This window comes from Lissotriton helveticus, chromosome 10 (assembly GCF_964261635.1).
Source record: "Lissotriton helveticus chromosome 10, aLisHel1.1, whole genome shotgun sequence".
In the NCBI taxonomy this organism is placed as follows: Eukaryota; Metazoa; Chordata; class Amphibia; order Caudata; family Salamandridae; genus Lissotriton; species Lissotriton helveticus.
The window spans coordinates 716551485-716567568 of record NC_136071.1 but is presented as its reverse complement, the minus strand read 5'-3'; the positions used below and the strand labels follow the sequence as shown (position 1 = coordinate 716567568).

Here is a 16084-nt window from a genome sequence, read left to right as displayed (position 1 = left end):
GTGGAGCGCGTTTAAATCTAAAACTTCGTCCTCCTAGAGAGAAACCGAAGATATCTCTGCTTTCCTCGGCTATCGGAATGCTGAAAAAGGCATTTTTCAAGTCGACAACCGAAAACCATGCTGCTGTAGCAGGAATCAACGTTAACAATGCAGTAATGTCTGGAACCACAGGAAACTGTGGGATCACAATTTTATTAACCTCTCTAAGATCAATTACGAACCTATATACTGGAGGCTTTGTAGGGTCAGTTCGTTTCAAAATAGGCAGTACAGGACTATTACAGACATTACCTCTAGTCTCTTCTACAACATCTTTCTTGATCAGGTCTTGTACTATCAGTAGGAGCGCACGCTCACCTTCACTAGAGATTCTGTATTGTGGAATTCGTGGAAGTTTGACATTTGCTTTCAAAGTTACTACATAGGGTGGAATTTCCAATAGGCCTACATCATTAGGACCAGTCGCCCAAAGAGTATCAGGGAGTGAACGCAGCTCTGGTGGGAGCGCATCCATCGACAAGTACATCGGAGAGATTATTCTTTTACCCAACGTAAGCTGTACTCCTGTTGGAGAACAGTACAATGTCGCGTACAGGCGTTTTAACAAGTCTAAACCAAGCAGATTTTCATTACAACCTGTTGTCAAAATCAGGGGTGCTTTCAATTGACGGGGTCCAACTGAAATAGACAAAGGACCAGAAACAGGGTTGTGAACAGGGGCGCCCGAAAAACCTACTGAAACGTTTGTTGAGCCAGACAAAGGTGCGCCAGGGAGTTTCGCATGTATGATAGAACTTTTTGCTGCACCAGTATCCAACAGAAACGGTTCGACTATACCTGATGTTGCTACTGCGACATAAGGCCCACTCTGATCTACTGGAACTGATACTACTCCCTCTCTTTGTCCATGGCTGTCCTAGTATTCACTTTGCTGAACTTCCTCACTAGTTTCATAATAGTCTTCAACATGATACTGTGGAGACCTATTCTGTTGGGCAGATTGTCCATTACGCTGGTCGAAATAATTAGAGGGGCGATCACTTGTCTGTGGAGGCATAGCACCTCGTCCTCGACCTCTAGAGTTTTGCATAGAACTACCACGACCTCTCTGAGCGGCCGCATCATTATTTTGCGCCCGAACTGGACAATCACTTTTGTAATGACCTTCCTTTTTGCAATAAGCACATTGATTCCATTGGTATTGTGGCCTTTGAAAATTATAATCCGTTCTTTGATATGACCCTTGCTGCATATTAGTTTGATTCATGCGAGGCGGATAAGCTTGCTGTAAAAGTACTTTAGTTTTTAAATCTTTCGTCTTTTTATCTGATTTTTCCTTCTCTTCTTTATCCCTATTTTCGTAGTACTGAGCAGTCGCAAGTATTTGCGCAGTCGTAGAGACAGCCCACGCACTTTCAGAATTCTTTAATTTACCACTAAGTTCTGGCAACAGATTGTGCACAAATTTATCAACAAATAATCTCTGGCCCCCTTCTGTGCTCATATCCTGACCACTATGATCTACGAAAGTCTCTTCGAATCTTGTGAAAAAGTCGGAGACGCTTTCGTCTTTCTTTTGTTTGCATGCGGACAATTTATCCCAGTTAACGCGTAATGCAGGCATTAAGGTTTTCATTAAATCGATTATTCTACCAGGCAGGTTAGCAATTAAAGGTTCAGGTTTGGAACCACCTATTTGTTGACCATCCTCTGCAGTTATAGCTGCCCAGTCACCACCTAGGGCAACTGGATGATTCTCTTTACGAATTTTAGCCCAAATTGGTTGCGGTACTACGTTACCAAATAGCAGATCTATGTCAGCAAGATTCAATACACAAGCGTCAACTGTTTGAGCCAACTCTTTGTAGTACCCTGCAGGATTTTTACGCGGATCTGGCAAGGCCTGTTTTACTGCTAACACTTCAGCTCGTTTCCATGGAATATGTATCCATACTCTCTGGAATTGGGCCGGAGCGGCTGCAATACCAAGGTTTGCATTAGCTTGCACAGCTTCACGCCAAATTGGTGGAACCTCTCTCATTGGATATTGACGATTTCGTTTCGTACTACGTTTCTCTAATTCTCTTGGTGAACGAAGGGATGAGTCGGATCTATAACTTAAAATTAGTTCCATCGCTTCTTTTATATTTTGACCAACTATCATACCTGTAGCAAACTCTTTCTGAACATTAATTAATTCTCCTAAATTTGGTTCAGGGTCATCCTCTTCCAATTCCTCACGTAGAAGGAAACACATTTCATCGAACACATATCGTTGTGTCGGTTCGTTCCATTGCATAAATGTATCTAATACATTTTGTACATTATATCTTCCAACTTTCGAAACCCATCTAAGGGCAGTGGAATCTAGTATTCCTCTTTCTTCAGTACTGGGAAGCTGACTACGTCTCTGCACAGAGTCAGAGGTAGGAGTCTTAATCAGAGTTTTATAGAAGGGAGATAGAATATTAGAGACAGAATCAGTGATTCTTCGACGAACAGAAAGCGGAGTCATAATATTAACAGAGGCAGTGAATAGAGTAGCAGTTGGAACAGATAGATCAGGAACAGTAGGAGTAGCAGGCAAAATAGCTTGTGAAGTGGCAGGTGTGAGTGACACAGGCATAGGAAAAGAAGCCGGCAACCCTAGAAGAGGGGTTGTCGAAGGAACATTAATATTGACCACAGGAGGTACAGGAACTAGATTCAGGGGAGCGGGAACAGGGACACCAGGTTGTCCAGCAACCGGTAATTGAACATTCGGTATAGGTGGAGCCGTAGCACCCTGTGCATACGGTGGGGGTGATCGTAACAAGTAAGACAACAGGGGATCCTTTTCAGGGTCCTCTACTGTCTTAGCCGTACTCGATGGCAAAGCAGGATAGCACTTGTCTATCGCTAAATTACGCTCTCTATCGGCCACCTCCATCGCTTTCTCAGACTCGTTGAGTTGCAGCTGCCTAGCAGACTGTTCTAAAGTCAACTCTTGCTCTTTCTGTTCTTTCTTCAACTTTTTAATTTCTCTCTGTTTAGATTCTTTTCGCCAATAACGGAAAGAATCAAACATTGCCGGCCGGGCTTTCTTCTTAAACAACCTTCTTTCTAGATTATCGAGAACTTCAGGTTCAAAACTACCATGTAGTGGCCAACTAAGGACACCGTCTTTCTCTGTGTAGCGGATCCATACCTCATTATAAGAGATAGGGCCCACACCAAATTTGCAATATAGATCATAAAGGGGAGTTCCAATCGGAGGAACCAAACACGAGTCCTCCAACCGGGAATCACTGTTGCAACTAAAACAAGACAACATACAATTTTTCCGACTTACCATTTTATAATCCGGAACACAAGACAAACAAGACACAAACAGAAAAGATGCGCACTCGAACCACGAACTTAGGCCTACCAGAACTGACAAATGTATCGATACCTGAACTGAACAGAATGATTATCGTAACCAGAATAACCAGTGATAATCTTACAGAACTGAACTGAACTGAGAACTAAAAGGATTATCCAAACAGGAGCAATCCTCACAAAATATTTAACTAGCAACCACTGAATACTTAACTGAGGCACTGAAGACGTCACCAAGGAGAAACCCGTCACGTTTCGCCGTACTGAGGACTGCACCTCGGGTCCAAGACAGGGCGACGGTCAAGGCAACGGAGCACTGCAGCCGTCTGAACGGGAACCCTCGTGGAAGAGGACGTCGGGGCCACTTTTGCGATATGCCGGGATCGATGAAGTGGGGCGCCTCCCTCTGAAATCTTCACACGAAGCTCCTCGAACTCTTCAGGCTTTTGGACCGGTACCGAATGACGTCGCCCCACGTTGGGCGCCAATTGGAGTTCTGGACTTTTTGGTTCCGTCCAGAGGTGTCAGGGACAACACCCGAAGACCCCGGAGTTCAACCTGTCTTGGTACACAAACAAACAGAAACACGGGCTTCTCGATGGTGGCGTCAAAGACCAAAGGTTTATTACTGCAGGGACACAGAAGTCACAGAAACTACACATGGGCAGTATCTAGGAGCCTGTTCGATTTGTACAAAGAGGATTGCTCCTTATATACTAAATATTGGGCTTCAGGCAAATTCTTTACATGTTACCACAGTTCTAAACATTCGTGTCTTAAACAATAAATATTTGGCGTTGCACAGGAATCGTCAACAGTATCTGATGTCAAAACATTACGAATGAGGGGTTCCCACTAGTCCATCATACTCCCATGTCAATTCTTCATTCAAGACCCGGACCGCCTCATCGTAAATTTCGTTACCTCCCCCTAATAAAGGCCCAGAAGGAAAGGAGCAGAGCCAGGTGTGGAAGATAGAAAGACAGGATAAGAAATGTTTGTGGGTCGTAAATGGGCACGGTTACCAGCTTCGGCCGCCTAATCATGATCAGGCCAACGAACACAGGAACCAGTATAGCAGGACTGGCCTCAGGCTGGGGAGGCAGTTCTTGCCGGGTCATGCTGCTACAGTGTTGCTGGCCTAAGGTGCACGTGTCACTAGCAAGGTGAATCGCCGGTTAAAGCCTACGTGTCCTTTAATAAGAAAGAGATCATTGCGTGTCCATTGACTATGTAAGGGCAAGGAAAACAAAATGGCTTCCGTGATCTAAGATGGATGCCATGGGTAAATCACAAATGTGTTGGTAACAGGAGTGCTCTTGCTCGTAGCATAGCGAAAACACCAGGATATACTAAATGGATCATTTGCGGTTCACTGCTACCAAAATTATGTATTTACGACACGGTTATGAACACGAGTAAAATCGCCACGGAACCTCAGGTTTTCAATTCCAAGGATCGCACTCCAACAGGTGTGAATTGCTGCATATCTTTACGGATTACGCATGCGTATTTTATCTATATTTAGAGATTATACCCAATTACTCTAATATGGTCCAAAAATAATCAATTGTTGAGTACAGTAATTCCATACTTTTGTTTTCGAATATTGTGATATTATCTGCCGATAATGCAGATAATAAGGAAATCCTGAAAATAATTACCTTTATCGCACGCAGTAATCAAATGCCAAAGAATGCATACATGTTACCCACTCTTAAATGCACACATCATCAACAGTCATGTCGGTGCCTCAGACAAAACAATGCACACCTCCCGTCATTTCGCACCCCTCATACTTGCGCTGCGAGGCACGCGCACTGTCACACAGTGGTGCACAACCAAAAACACAAAAACCCAGCTTAAACTAGTAATATATATTCAACGTTCACAATAACGTCCACACTGTGCACAGCGATAAATCATCTCCCACAATACTGTATGCACTCTTTAGGATAAACCCAACTCACACAACTTTATTCGAAAAGCAGGTATGACTTACTCCTAAAAATTCAGGAGTAAATCAGAGGTAGGCTGCAACTTCTCACAGAAAAAAAAGCGCAGTGAATCAGGCCGCTGTGTACAATAATAATGCATACTGACTTTGCACCATCATGCCATGGTGCATGCAATCAACACACCGTGCCCAATTATATACAGTCTTTTCATACCACCAACACCGTATAAACAGACCATAAATAATAAAGCACAACCCAATAGAAATGCACAAAGCGTGTACAATAATGCACACATTTTCCTTCGGTCATAGATCATATTATATAGAATAAACACGCCGTGTACAATAATGCCTCTCCATTTTCAATCGACCGTGTTATAATGGAAACAATCTGCACACCATGTACAACAATGTACACATGTTTCACACAATCCCTTAATACCCTATGCAAGTGACACAGCATATACAATAACGCCCACCTGTTACCTTTATGGCAACACGTCGCTATGCCCGCAATTACTAAAATAAATACACTCACACAAGAACGCACATATCTTTCACACTAATAGAGCATCTTCTATAACGGCGCACATATTACATATCTGGAGCCTTAAACAGTCATTATTGCACCCACTTTAGGGAGACCCCACACCTGTAATTCTCTGCTAATTGGAAAGTGAAGCTGTCAACAAGGCTTAATCCTCCTGATACAATATCCTTAAATATTAAGGTGTTTTATTGCACCCATTTCCTAACAGTAATTTATTGCAATAAAACAGACACCCAAGGTCCCCTTAAATTGTCTTTTTATAATGAATACATTTAAACTGACTAATTAATATATAAACTAGCCCAATTTGTCAAGGTGATTTGTATTTTAGTTAATTGTGAAAGTAATTACCACGCGGGCAAATTAACAGCTTTCTGGAAATGAGAGCGGCCCAGGGTTTTATTTCCTTCCTGGGTGAGGAAAATTCATTTTTCCCCAGCTCTTGATGTGATGAAGAAAAGTCATAAATCTCGGTGATTGGTGCAGCCAGAGCCTAAATGGCTTCATATTTCATTTTAGGTTGAATAGAAATATTCATGGGCCGTTTTAATGAAATTAAACGGGGAGGGGGCTGGGCTGCAAGGTGAAGCCGTGCGCTTAAAGGGCCAGCGCTCTTTGTTTCTGGCGCTCTGGGAACGGGGAGGGGCAGCGGAAGCGGGTTGTTGTTAGTCGAGCGGGGCGGAGGGATTTCGGCCAGCCGGTGTTTGCATTTCTTCGGGGATAGGTAAAGGTGGGAGAGGAGTAACCACCTCCTCGAATTCAGCCGCCTCTACGTGTTATCTCGGGCTTAATTTGTACACGGCGTTTAAAGGTTCACACATCCTTGGAATGTGTTTGTGCTCATTTATATTTGAAAGCGAATTATCCTTGAACCGGTCTCTGAATTGAGTTTATCAAAGGTCTTACTTTTTTCGCTAGGAGGTTCAATTAAAACGCAGGCATTGTTGCCTTATTTTATTGTATTCTTGACACCTCTGAAGGAAATGGTCCCTTCTTTTTTGGTTATTTAAACACAGCCCTCATGTTTTTCGTTTAATAATTGTTATTGACGTTTAAGAGACCCCAAATCTAAAATCGCGCTAGTTTCGTTTACACTAAATATGAAGCTCCGATGGTAAGCCTTTCCTGTTTTAAAATAATAAACTCTTATTGAACTACTGAAAAAATCGGCAATGCAGGCCACTTGGTCACTTTTGAGGGGTGGGCTACGGATCTTTGCCGAGGACGGGTATTAACGCGGGATATTTGCGTGTTCTGTGGCATTCTTCTTAAAAATGTTGGTTTGGACGTTTATTTGTTCCACAAGGTACAGGAGTCGCCTCTGTCGTGGCCTATCACCCGAAGCATGTGTTAGAGAAAGTACTTCACAGGTATCGATGTTTGAGAACGACGGGGCTTATTTACAAGCTCCTTGCGCCACCCCTACGTCACTTTACCCATGTTAAAAATGACGGGAAAGTGGCGCAAGGAGCTTGTAAATAAGCCCCTACGTGGTTTGAGACCACCGCTGTGGTGCGAATGCAGTAGCCAAACTTGAAAAAAAGGCACCGAATATAAATCTGCGGCCCACTGTTTGCTGAAAAACTCGCGTCTACTGGCAGCCGTGCGTTCTCAAACTCAATGCTTTCAATAGGCAGGTACTGTTTGGTACTGTGTACCTGTACTGCTTACATTTTAAAGGGAGAGTACCTGCACTTCTCAGCACTGCTTCAATACATTTAATGACAGAATACTGGCATTTCTTATGAGCAAACAGGTACTTTGGATAGTGAGTGCCAGCACTTTTATATTTCCATTACCTCCTCAACCAATTTCCTTGTACCATTACTTACTCTGTGGCGTCTAACCTCTGCCAAGGAACCACGTGGCCTAGCAATATATATAAAACAAAACTTCCCCTCTGTCCCTCTCTCAAGCCCCCTCCTACCATACTGGTAATAAAGAAGGCCAGAGCCCATAACACTTCCAGTACATCCCAAAGTTGAAGGGGATTTAGGTTGGAAGGGAGAAGGATTTGGCACTACCTTTACATGATACTGAATAGTACAGAGCCATGGAGTCCTCCCCAGATTGTACCACAAAATGCGTGTTTTAAAAAGATTCAATATATGGTGTTGCACAGGGCATATCTCATGCCCTCCTGACTAAACTGTATGTTCCCCAGGGCCGGTCTCACCTGCCCTATATGCCGGGCTCTCATAGCTGACCTTCAGCATATGCTCTGGTCCTGTCCCAGTATAGCTAGCTACTGACACGCAATCAGGGCACAAGTTCTAAAAAAATAAGTGGGGGGCTAACCTAATCAATCAGTATGCAAGTGGCATCAAGGCGTGTGACATCACAGCGCGTGACATCACAGGAAGTGGCATCACAAGAAGTGACATCAGATCTTAAGCCCTCACATATATGTTTAGCAGGTCTATCATGAGTACATTTGAGCACATTTCGAGTATACTTGCAAACCCTCCTGATTTAGGCAGATGATTCCCACTTTTGTAAGCTTCACATAAACCAATGTTGTCCCTCGTAAGTTTCCACTACCCATAGTGCTTTAAAAGAAAAAATGGTGATATTTACATTATTACAAAGTTTCCTCAGGGGTAGTATGCGCTATGTAAATGCTATTTATTTTGTGCAAATACTGGGAAAGATCAACACATCTGATGTTCTTACAGTGCATGCATATCTCCTAAACATAGCCTAAACAAAGTGAAAAGCTTCCTCTCTTAAGTATGTGTGAAGTGCCAACAAGGTGTGAGCCTTTGTTTCCCCTCTGCTGCATTTGCTTCCAGGTGTGAGGCTCCTGACTGCTGCCAGCCAGGAGACTCTAACAAAAGGAGGCCTGATGACCCCTCAAATTCAGCCTTTGTTATGGGCCCAGCAGGTGTCTTAAATAAGTGAGCCCGTCCCCGCCTGAATGTTGTTGCAGATCGAAAGCAGATAACAACGTGCAGGCGCTGCTGGAAGTGTCCCGGTGTTTGGAAATTACACCGGGACGACTTCAGCATTGTTTTCAGTGGGGCCCAACTTCTTGGCAGGGTGGACGGCGTCCACCCTGTGAAAAAAGTGGGTGGACGCCGTCCACTCGCGTGTACCCCCTACTCGTGCCCTGCATGCGATACATGCCACACTGATCACAAATTGGCGAGAACTGCCATCCAATTGAGCAGCACAAAAGATCACACATGCTCCTTGTTTCCAGTTGTCGATTGTACCATCCATGGGGAACCAGTGTGAACTTAGATGAAACTGAGATCTAGGAGATGCTGTGCATTTGCACAGGGACTACCTCCGGCCAGTGGCCCCAACGCTGGGTTGTATACAAGCCACATACCCAAGAAGCAGTTCTGGTTATGGGCCACTAAGGGACCCATTAACAGTTCAAAATCCAGGGCAGCCTGAGATGGGGTGGCCTGGCAGACATCCAGGGCCCACTGAAAGGGGCAACGGATACAACGAACCACCTGTTGCACACAGGTTAAGAAACATATTGGAAGGCTTAACAAAATTTGGCATTCAGAGCATCTAGAGGCACCATTCCAAAAAATTGTAGCATTCATTAACGGTACAGCTGCAGGGATGCCTGTCCGGGTAGGATCACAGACGAAGCAGCCATTGCGTAACAAAAGGAACAGCACAACAATGCCGCAGATCAAGAAGAGCAGCAGCGGGAAACCCACCAAATACGCTGGAAAAAATGGAGTGTATAAAAGCTGGAATTACTCCGAAAATAGTTTGAAAAGAAGTCACAAGACCAGAGCCCACAAGTTTAAAAAAGTGTGCTAGGCCCGTGGTATCAGACATATTAAATATTTGATAAATCAATTCCCTAAAATGAAGGAGGAGATTTGTGTTTAGTAATGATTGAATTGCACTGTACGTTCCAGCCTCCTGCAATTCAAAGTTCTCACGAGCGGAATTGAGAGCCACTTCTTGTTGAAACAATAGCGCTTTGAGTTTGCTTAGCTTACTGAAATCTGTTTTCAGGGTTGGAATGGAAGGCCACAACAAACTATCTACACTCCCATGTGGAGGGGGAAACAGGACGTTGTTGCAATAAGTAACTAAGTGGGAAACAGACACCAAATACAGTATTCCTGAACATAAGACGTTACAACGCAAACAATTACGACGCATGCATTTACAACATGGTTTTTAAATAATAACTACCATTACAACGCATGATTTTACAAGTCATGCCATTACAACACATTTTTAGAAACTACCACTACAACGTATACCATTACAACGCATACTATTATAACGCATACAATTACAATGCATAATACTTTTGGGGCAACAGTGGGGTAAGTGTTGTATAGTGTAGGGGTAAAAATTACTATTCCCACTCCAGTGAGTGCAACCGTAGGGTAAGTGTTGGATAGTGTAGGGGTAAACATTACTATTCCCACTCCAGTGAGTGCAACAGTAGGGTAAGTGTTGGATAGTGTAGGGGTAAAAATACTATCCCCATGTACCCCAAAACCCATACCCACCCTTATACTAAAAAATCCCCATTACTTACCTTATAATGCATTGTAATGGAATGCGTTGTAATGGCATACGATGTAATGGCATACGATGTAAAAGCAGTGCCATTGTAAAAGCTGCTTTGTAAAGGTAGTGCGTTGTAATGACTGCGTTGTAATGGTTGTTTCCCATATTCCTGCCCACAGACCGCAGCAGGCATGATTATTAAGAACAAGATAACTGCTATTTGAAAGCAAGGTGAAGGTGGGAATAATATCGGGAAGCGGAGTTCCTTTCAAATAACAAGTCAAATTAGGGGCAGACACTTTAAAGGTGCAGTGGATTTTTATTTGCTGGCCAACAAGAGAATGACCAGCAGTAGAATCGCTCACTTCCCCTGTTAGAAAAACGTCTCTCTCAGCCCGTTGACACCGATATGTAAAAAGCAGGGACCTTAATTCATGAATGTAACTGCTTCCAAGGGGTTCATATCTACCTATAGGGTAGTGTTTCATACAGGCAGTAAATTGAAAAATTGAGTAGGCAACAAAATAATCCTGTGTAACAACAAAACCGCTGAGTTAGTTTCCGCTATAGTGAAGGGAAGATGTTCAAGTTTTTGTATATGTAGCTTGGTATAACTCGCATCTTTCATAGCCATCAACTGTTATTTATGGGTTAAATTGAAGGGTAGGAACAACGCACTACAATTCAGGTAATGCCAAAGTATACACTCATTTTTAACTGTCTGTAGTGTCCAACCAAATTGCATAATTGATCTAAGTTGATGTTGACCACGATACAAGGTAGACACTGTACAATATTGATTACAGACAATACAATGTTATCTAACGTGTAAATATTAGATGACATATTAATGCTGTTGTCAACAACAGCAAGCACTTTGTTCAAATTGTCTTGATCTATTTGACGTAAACGCACAGCAGCTTTGATTTGTGACAATTTCCAAAATTCATTTCATGCAGCATATACAAATCGTTTGCTATGAGGGGATTTGGGACCTAAATGGAAATCAGAGAGATTTATGTCATCCAATAGGAGAGAAAGATGCTGTGTCACGGCAAACAATGTGGATTGTTCAAACCATTGTTGACACAATTTACCCATAGAATTAGTTGGAACAGTGTTGGAATGTGGGTAACGTGCATCAGGTCAATTTAATGTAAACCCTGAGGTAGTGTTCATGAAGCTAGAATGACAAACATTCTTGTTTAGAGCTCAAAATGACCATCCAAACAGGGATATAGCAGTGGAGTTAAAAGTACCATTTTGTATCACACTATTTAGTTGGTCTGGAGTATAATTGGTATAATATTGCCAATTGTCACACAGGGCCAAGGAAGAAATAGCAGGAGTATTCAATTCCTTAATCTAAGCCAATCCCAGACAAGTTGACTGTTGTACTGTGTCATTTAGAAAAACAATTTGAGCAGGTATCCAACATGCATGGAATAAAGATTCAATACCTTGGACCTGCCAGGACTCAGTGCCCCATACCAATTTCAAATCGATGTTTTTTGCCCAATAATCCATTTAATGCTACGTTTTCAATAAAATGAGATGCATAAACAAACTTAGTTTGAGTGAGCATATACTTTTTCGAAACATTGGAAATCAATAAAAATAGTATGATATGGGATCCGAAAGATTATGACTGGAAAAATAGGTGTACTTCATTTTTTAGTGTTAGAACTACCTTGAGACCTAGTTGGGCAATGTTGCCATTGAGTATAGTTAAAGTGTGAATGCTGACCATTTGATCTATTCAGAAAGTGAAGACCATAATGCTGATAAAAGAATAATTTGGCATAGTTAGCAGAATTCAAATATAAGTCCTCCGTATCAAAAACAGTGTAATATTGCTATTCGGAAAACATGGAATTAACAGCCTTTTCATCCCAATCTTTTGATTGTACCCCAGGTATTATGACATCACCCACAGAATACATAAGGAATCTGTAAGGTCTCCGTAGAACCAAAGACATTGAATGGTTCTTTACCCCAGACAATTCCATCAGTGACAGGAACTGCTGAAATGTTCTCAAGGGACTGGTCTCTTTTCATTTTATGCGAGGATGAATATGGGGCCAGCAAACTGTCAACAAGTCCTGCTAGAGAATGTTCCGGTGGATAGTGACTGTTAATCAAAAGAAAAAAACGGTCACAAATTGAATCCACATGAACAGAAATACCATGGAAAACACAATCCAGACATCCATCCATTGCAGAACCTGATAAGTACATTTAAACCAGGATATGGGCACACAGATCCTTGCTGGTGGTGTAGATAAAACAGAAGACTGCGAAGAATTATCCGAGGAAAAATTGTCTTGATCGATATAGTAACCAGATGAACTCAGCTGAAACAACGGAGGCAGTGAAGCCGGATTTGAATTTGAGGCTGGTATTCCCATAGAGGACTTAAGAAGTGGATCAGAATAAACGATATCCAGTGTGGAGAGTGTGGAAGGTAAAACAGACACCAGGTGAACTGAAGGCTCAACATCTCCCTCCAGCAGCCTGGGAGAATCAGAAAAACTGGATAGCACAGGCAGTAAAGGAATATCCCGTACTGGTACACCGCTAGGCATACTATTCAGTATCGGCCATATGGTGTAACTTGACATGGTCAAAGGAAATTAAGCGATTATCTTTGCAACCAGGTAGAGTAGGCAGAATCACAGTTCGGGTAGCCCGGAGGCCAAGAACCAGTACAGAAGCATGGAAAGAAGGGCTGAATTCTTTCTTGATGGCTACTCTTTCACAAACCAGATCACCTACTTTAGGGAGCCAGCTGGTAACAGGAATCAGAACTGCAGCTTCATCGGGGTTAGCCGATGGCAAATGTGATCTTCCTAGTGGATCACAATACTTTTGTTGATCCTGTAAGACAGCACAGTGGTTATCTACGTCTAATGTTGCGGCCACCGCCACAACGTATAGACCATCAAGGACTGGAACAAACATCTTGATACTAAACAATATTTCGTACCGGGTCCGCCCACCTAGAGATCTTCTCAGGAGATTATTAAGAGCACGTTGAACCCCATAGAGATTAGTTAACCAACTACGGCCTGAACCTAGTACCTTTGCTATTAAACATTGATTTAAGTCATGGTTCCTCCGCTCCACAACAGAATTGCCCTCAGGCCGATATGGAGACGAGAAATGCACCTGCACTCCCATAGACTTCATTGAAACATAGTAAGCCTTAGAGGCAAGTGCCAGACCTTGGTCAGAATGGAAAGTGCCAGAGGCATAAATCCTGACAAAGACATGCAAATCCTTTATAACAGTGCGAGCGTCAGCAGACTGCTGCGGCCGAACCCAGAGGAACCTAGTGCAAGAATCCACTGCAACCAAGACATACTTAAAGGCAGTGTCAGATGGCAAAGGACCACAATGATTGAGGTAAATACAGTCAAGAGGATGATTAGAAATAAAGAGATGAGTTTGTGGTGGATGAGACACAGTGGAAGTTTTAATTTGTTGACGTAAATTACAACAAAGAACATATTTAAGAGTCATCTGGTATAAACCGCCCCACCAATAGTGTTGTAAAAGAGAAACAGTAGCCATAACACCAGTGTGAGCAGAGTCCATGCCTTTATGAGCGTCCAGAATTACAGAATGTCTGCGGTTTAGGTTGGGTATGACACAATCACCAACCGTAGGAATGAATGAATGAATGAAATGAAATTTTTAACGCGCAACTTAGCCCAAGGGCATCAAGGCACCTGACAAATCAGAGATAGAAATCATAGGTCTCAAACAGCCGGGTACATGATTTAGGAATAAGCCTCTCGGAAGAGCCAGGTTTTTAGCTCTTTACGAAAAAGTGTCAGCGAAGGTTGACCAACCAGATGGGGCGGAAGGGCATTCCAAAGCTTCGGAGCCAGAGCGGAGAAGGCCTTCCCCCCCATCTGGCCTTGGCAAATCTTGGCACTTGAAGAAGATTTTTAGTGGAGGACCTAAGAGCTCTACTGGGGAGATAGGGAACAAGAAGAGACCTAATGCCCTCTGACCCCGAGCCATAAATGGCCCCATGGGCTAGGCAGAGAAGCTTAAACGAAATCCTGGCCTGAATAGGCAACCAGTGCAGATCTTTCCTGGCCAAGGAAGCTGAGGAGAGTCTGGGAAGTTTGAGCACCAACCTGGCCGCCGCATTCTGGACCATCTGTAGTCGATGGACAGCGCTCTTATTCATGCCCACGTATAACGCATTACAGTAGTCCAGTCTCGATGAGACCAGTGCTACTGTCGCCTGCTTCCTCGTCTCAAAGGAAAGATAGGAACCTATCTTTTTGAGGATCCTAATGATCCCACAGGAAGTGGACACTGTCCTACTAACCTGGAGATCAAATGAAAGGGAAGTATCAATCAGCACCCCCCAGGTTTCTTGCCGAATGGGAGGGAAGCGGACAGTCCCAGAGGGAGTCCGACCACCAATCCTTGGACCAAATATCCTGTCCGTCCCCAAAAATCAAAACTTCGGTCTTTTCACCGTTAAGTTTTAGGAAGTTTTGTACCATCCAGCGGGAAACTGCCTCCATACAGGTTTTAAAATTGAGGGCAGAGTCTTTTACCGACTGGGTGAGGGAGACCATCATTTGGGTGTCATCGGCATAAGATAGAACCTCGAACCCGTAGGATCTCACCACCCCGGCAAGTGGGGCCAAGAAGATATTAAAAAGGGTCGGGCTTAAAGAAGACCCTTGGGGGACCCTACACTGCACAGGGGTGGGAGGCGACAGGAAATCACCCAGTTTAACTCTCTGCTCCCTTTGATGGAGAAAGGAGGCTAAGAGTTTGAGGGCAGTACCCCCGATACCCATCTCCCCAAGCCTGGAAACCAGGATTGAGGGGGAAAGGGTGTCGAAGGCCGCCGTCAGGTCTAGTAACACCAGCAAGGTGATCTGGACCATGTTCACCTTCCCACGGATGTTGTTAACAACCACAGTCAAAGCTGATTCGGTACTGTGGGCTCTTCGAAAACCGTGCTGTGAGGTATCCAAAAGGTTCGAGTCGTCCAGAAAGGTGGTAAGATGTTGGTTAAGGTGGACTTCCAGAATTTTAGCATGGGCCGGAAGCAAGGAAATGGGTCGGAAGTTTTTCAAGACCCCAAAGTCCAGGGAGGCTGTTTTCAAAAGCTGCTTAACCACCGCCATCTTCCAGGGAAGAGGGAAAACCGCTTCAGTAATAGCAAGGTTGATCACCTCTAGAAGAGGGGGCAAGATCACCTCCCTGCAGCTTTTTAGAATTTTCAGCGGGCAGGGGTCCAAAGGAGAACCCGATTTGATCCTGTCAAGGAGATGATTTGACTCATCAAGGGTAAGGAGAGGAAAAGTGAGCAGACTCGGGCTGGGGCAACACGGTCCGACACTGCATTAACCGGTACCAAAGGGAAGGAGGAGTCTGACCCCTGAGTGAGTCCTTGATTGAGGAGCTCCAGGGAGCTGTGGATATCCGCGATTTTCATATAGAAAAAAGTAGAGATCTTATTACAGAGCTCCTGAGATTCTACTATAGCGTTCACCTTCTGAGGAGTCCAGAGGGAATCAATGATCTTGAAAAGCTCCCTGGAGGAACACAAGGAAGTGGTCAAGTTAAGAAAATAGGACTTTTTTTCTTCGATGATAGCCAATTTATATTCTTTCAGAAGGAGTTTATGATGACATTTATTCTCAGCAGAGCTCAGATTGGCGCGCCAGAGCCTCTCCTGCTTT

General features: G+C 43.6%; 1 protein-coding gene across 1 annotated transcript in view; it reads right to left on the bottom strand.

The window, feature by feature from the left end:
- LOC144784090 (uncharacterized) overlaps positions 1–15526 on the bottom strand; it is a 42328-nt gene extending 26802 nt beyond the window's left edge. Inside the window, exon 1 of the mRNA XM_078662773.1 lies at positions 15181–15526. Within this exon, the coding sequence (XP_078518899.1) occupies positions 15181–15526 (346 nt within the window). The remainder of the gene's footprint in view (positions 1–15180) is intronic.
- Positions 15527–16084: the final 558 nt, after the last annotated feature.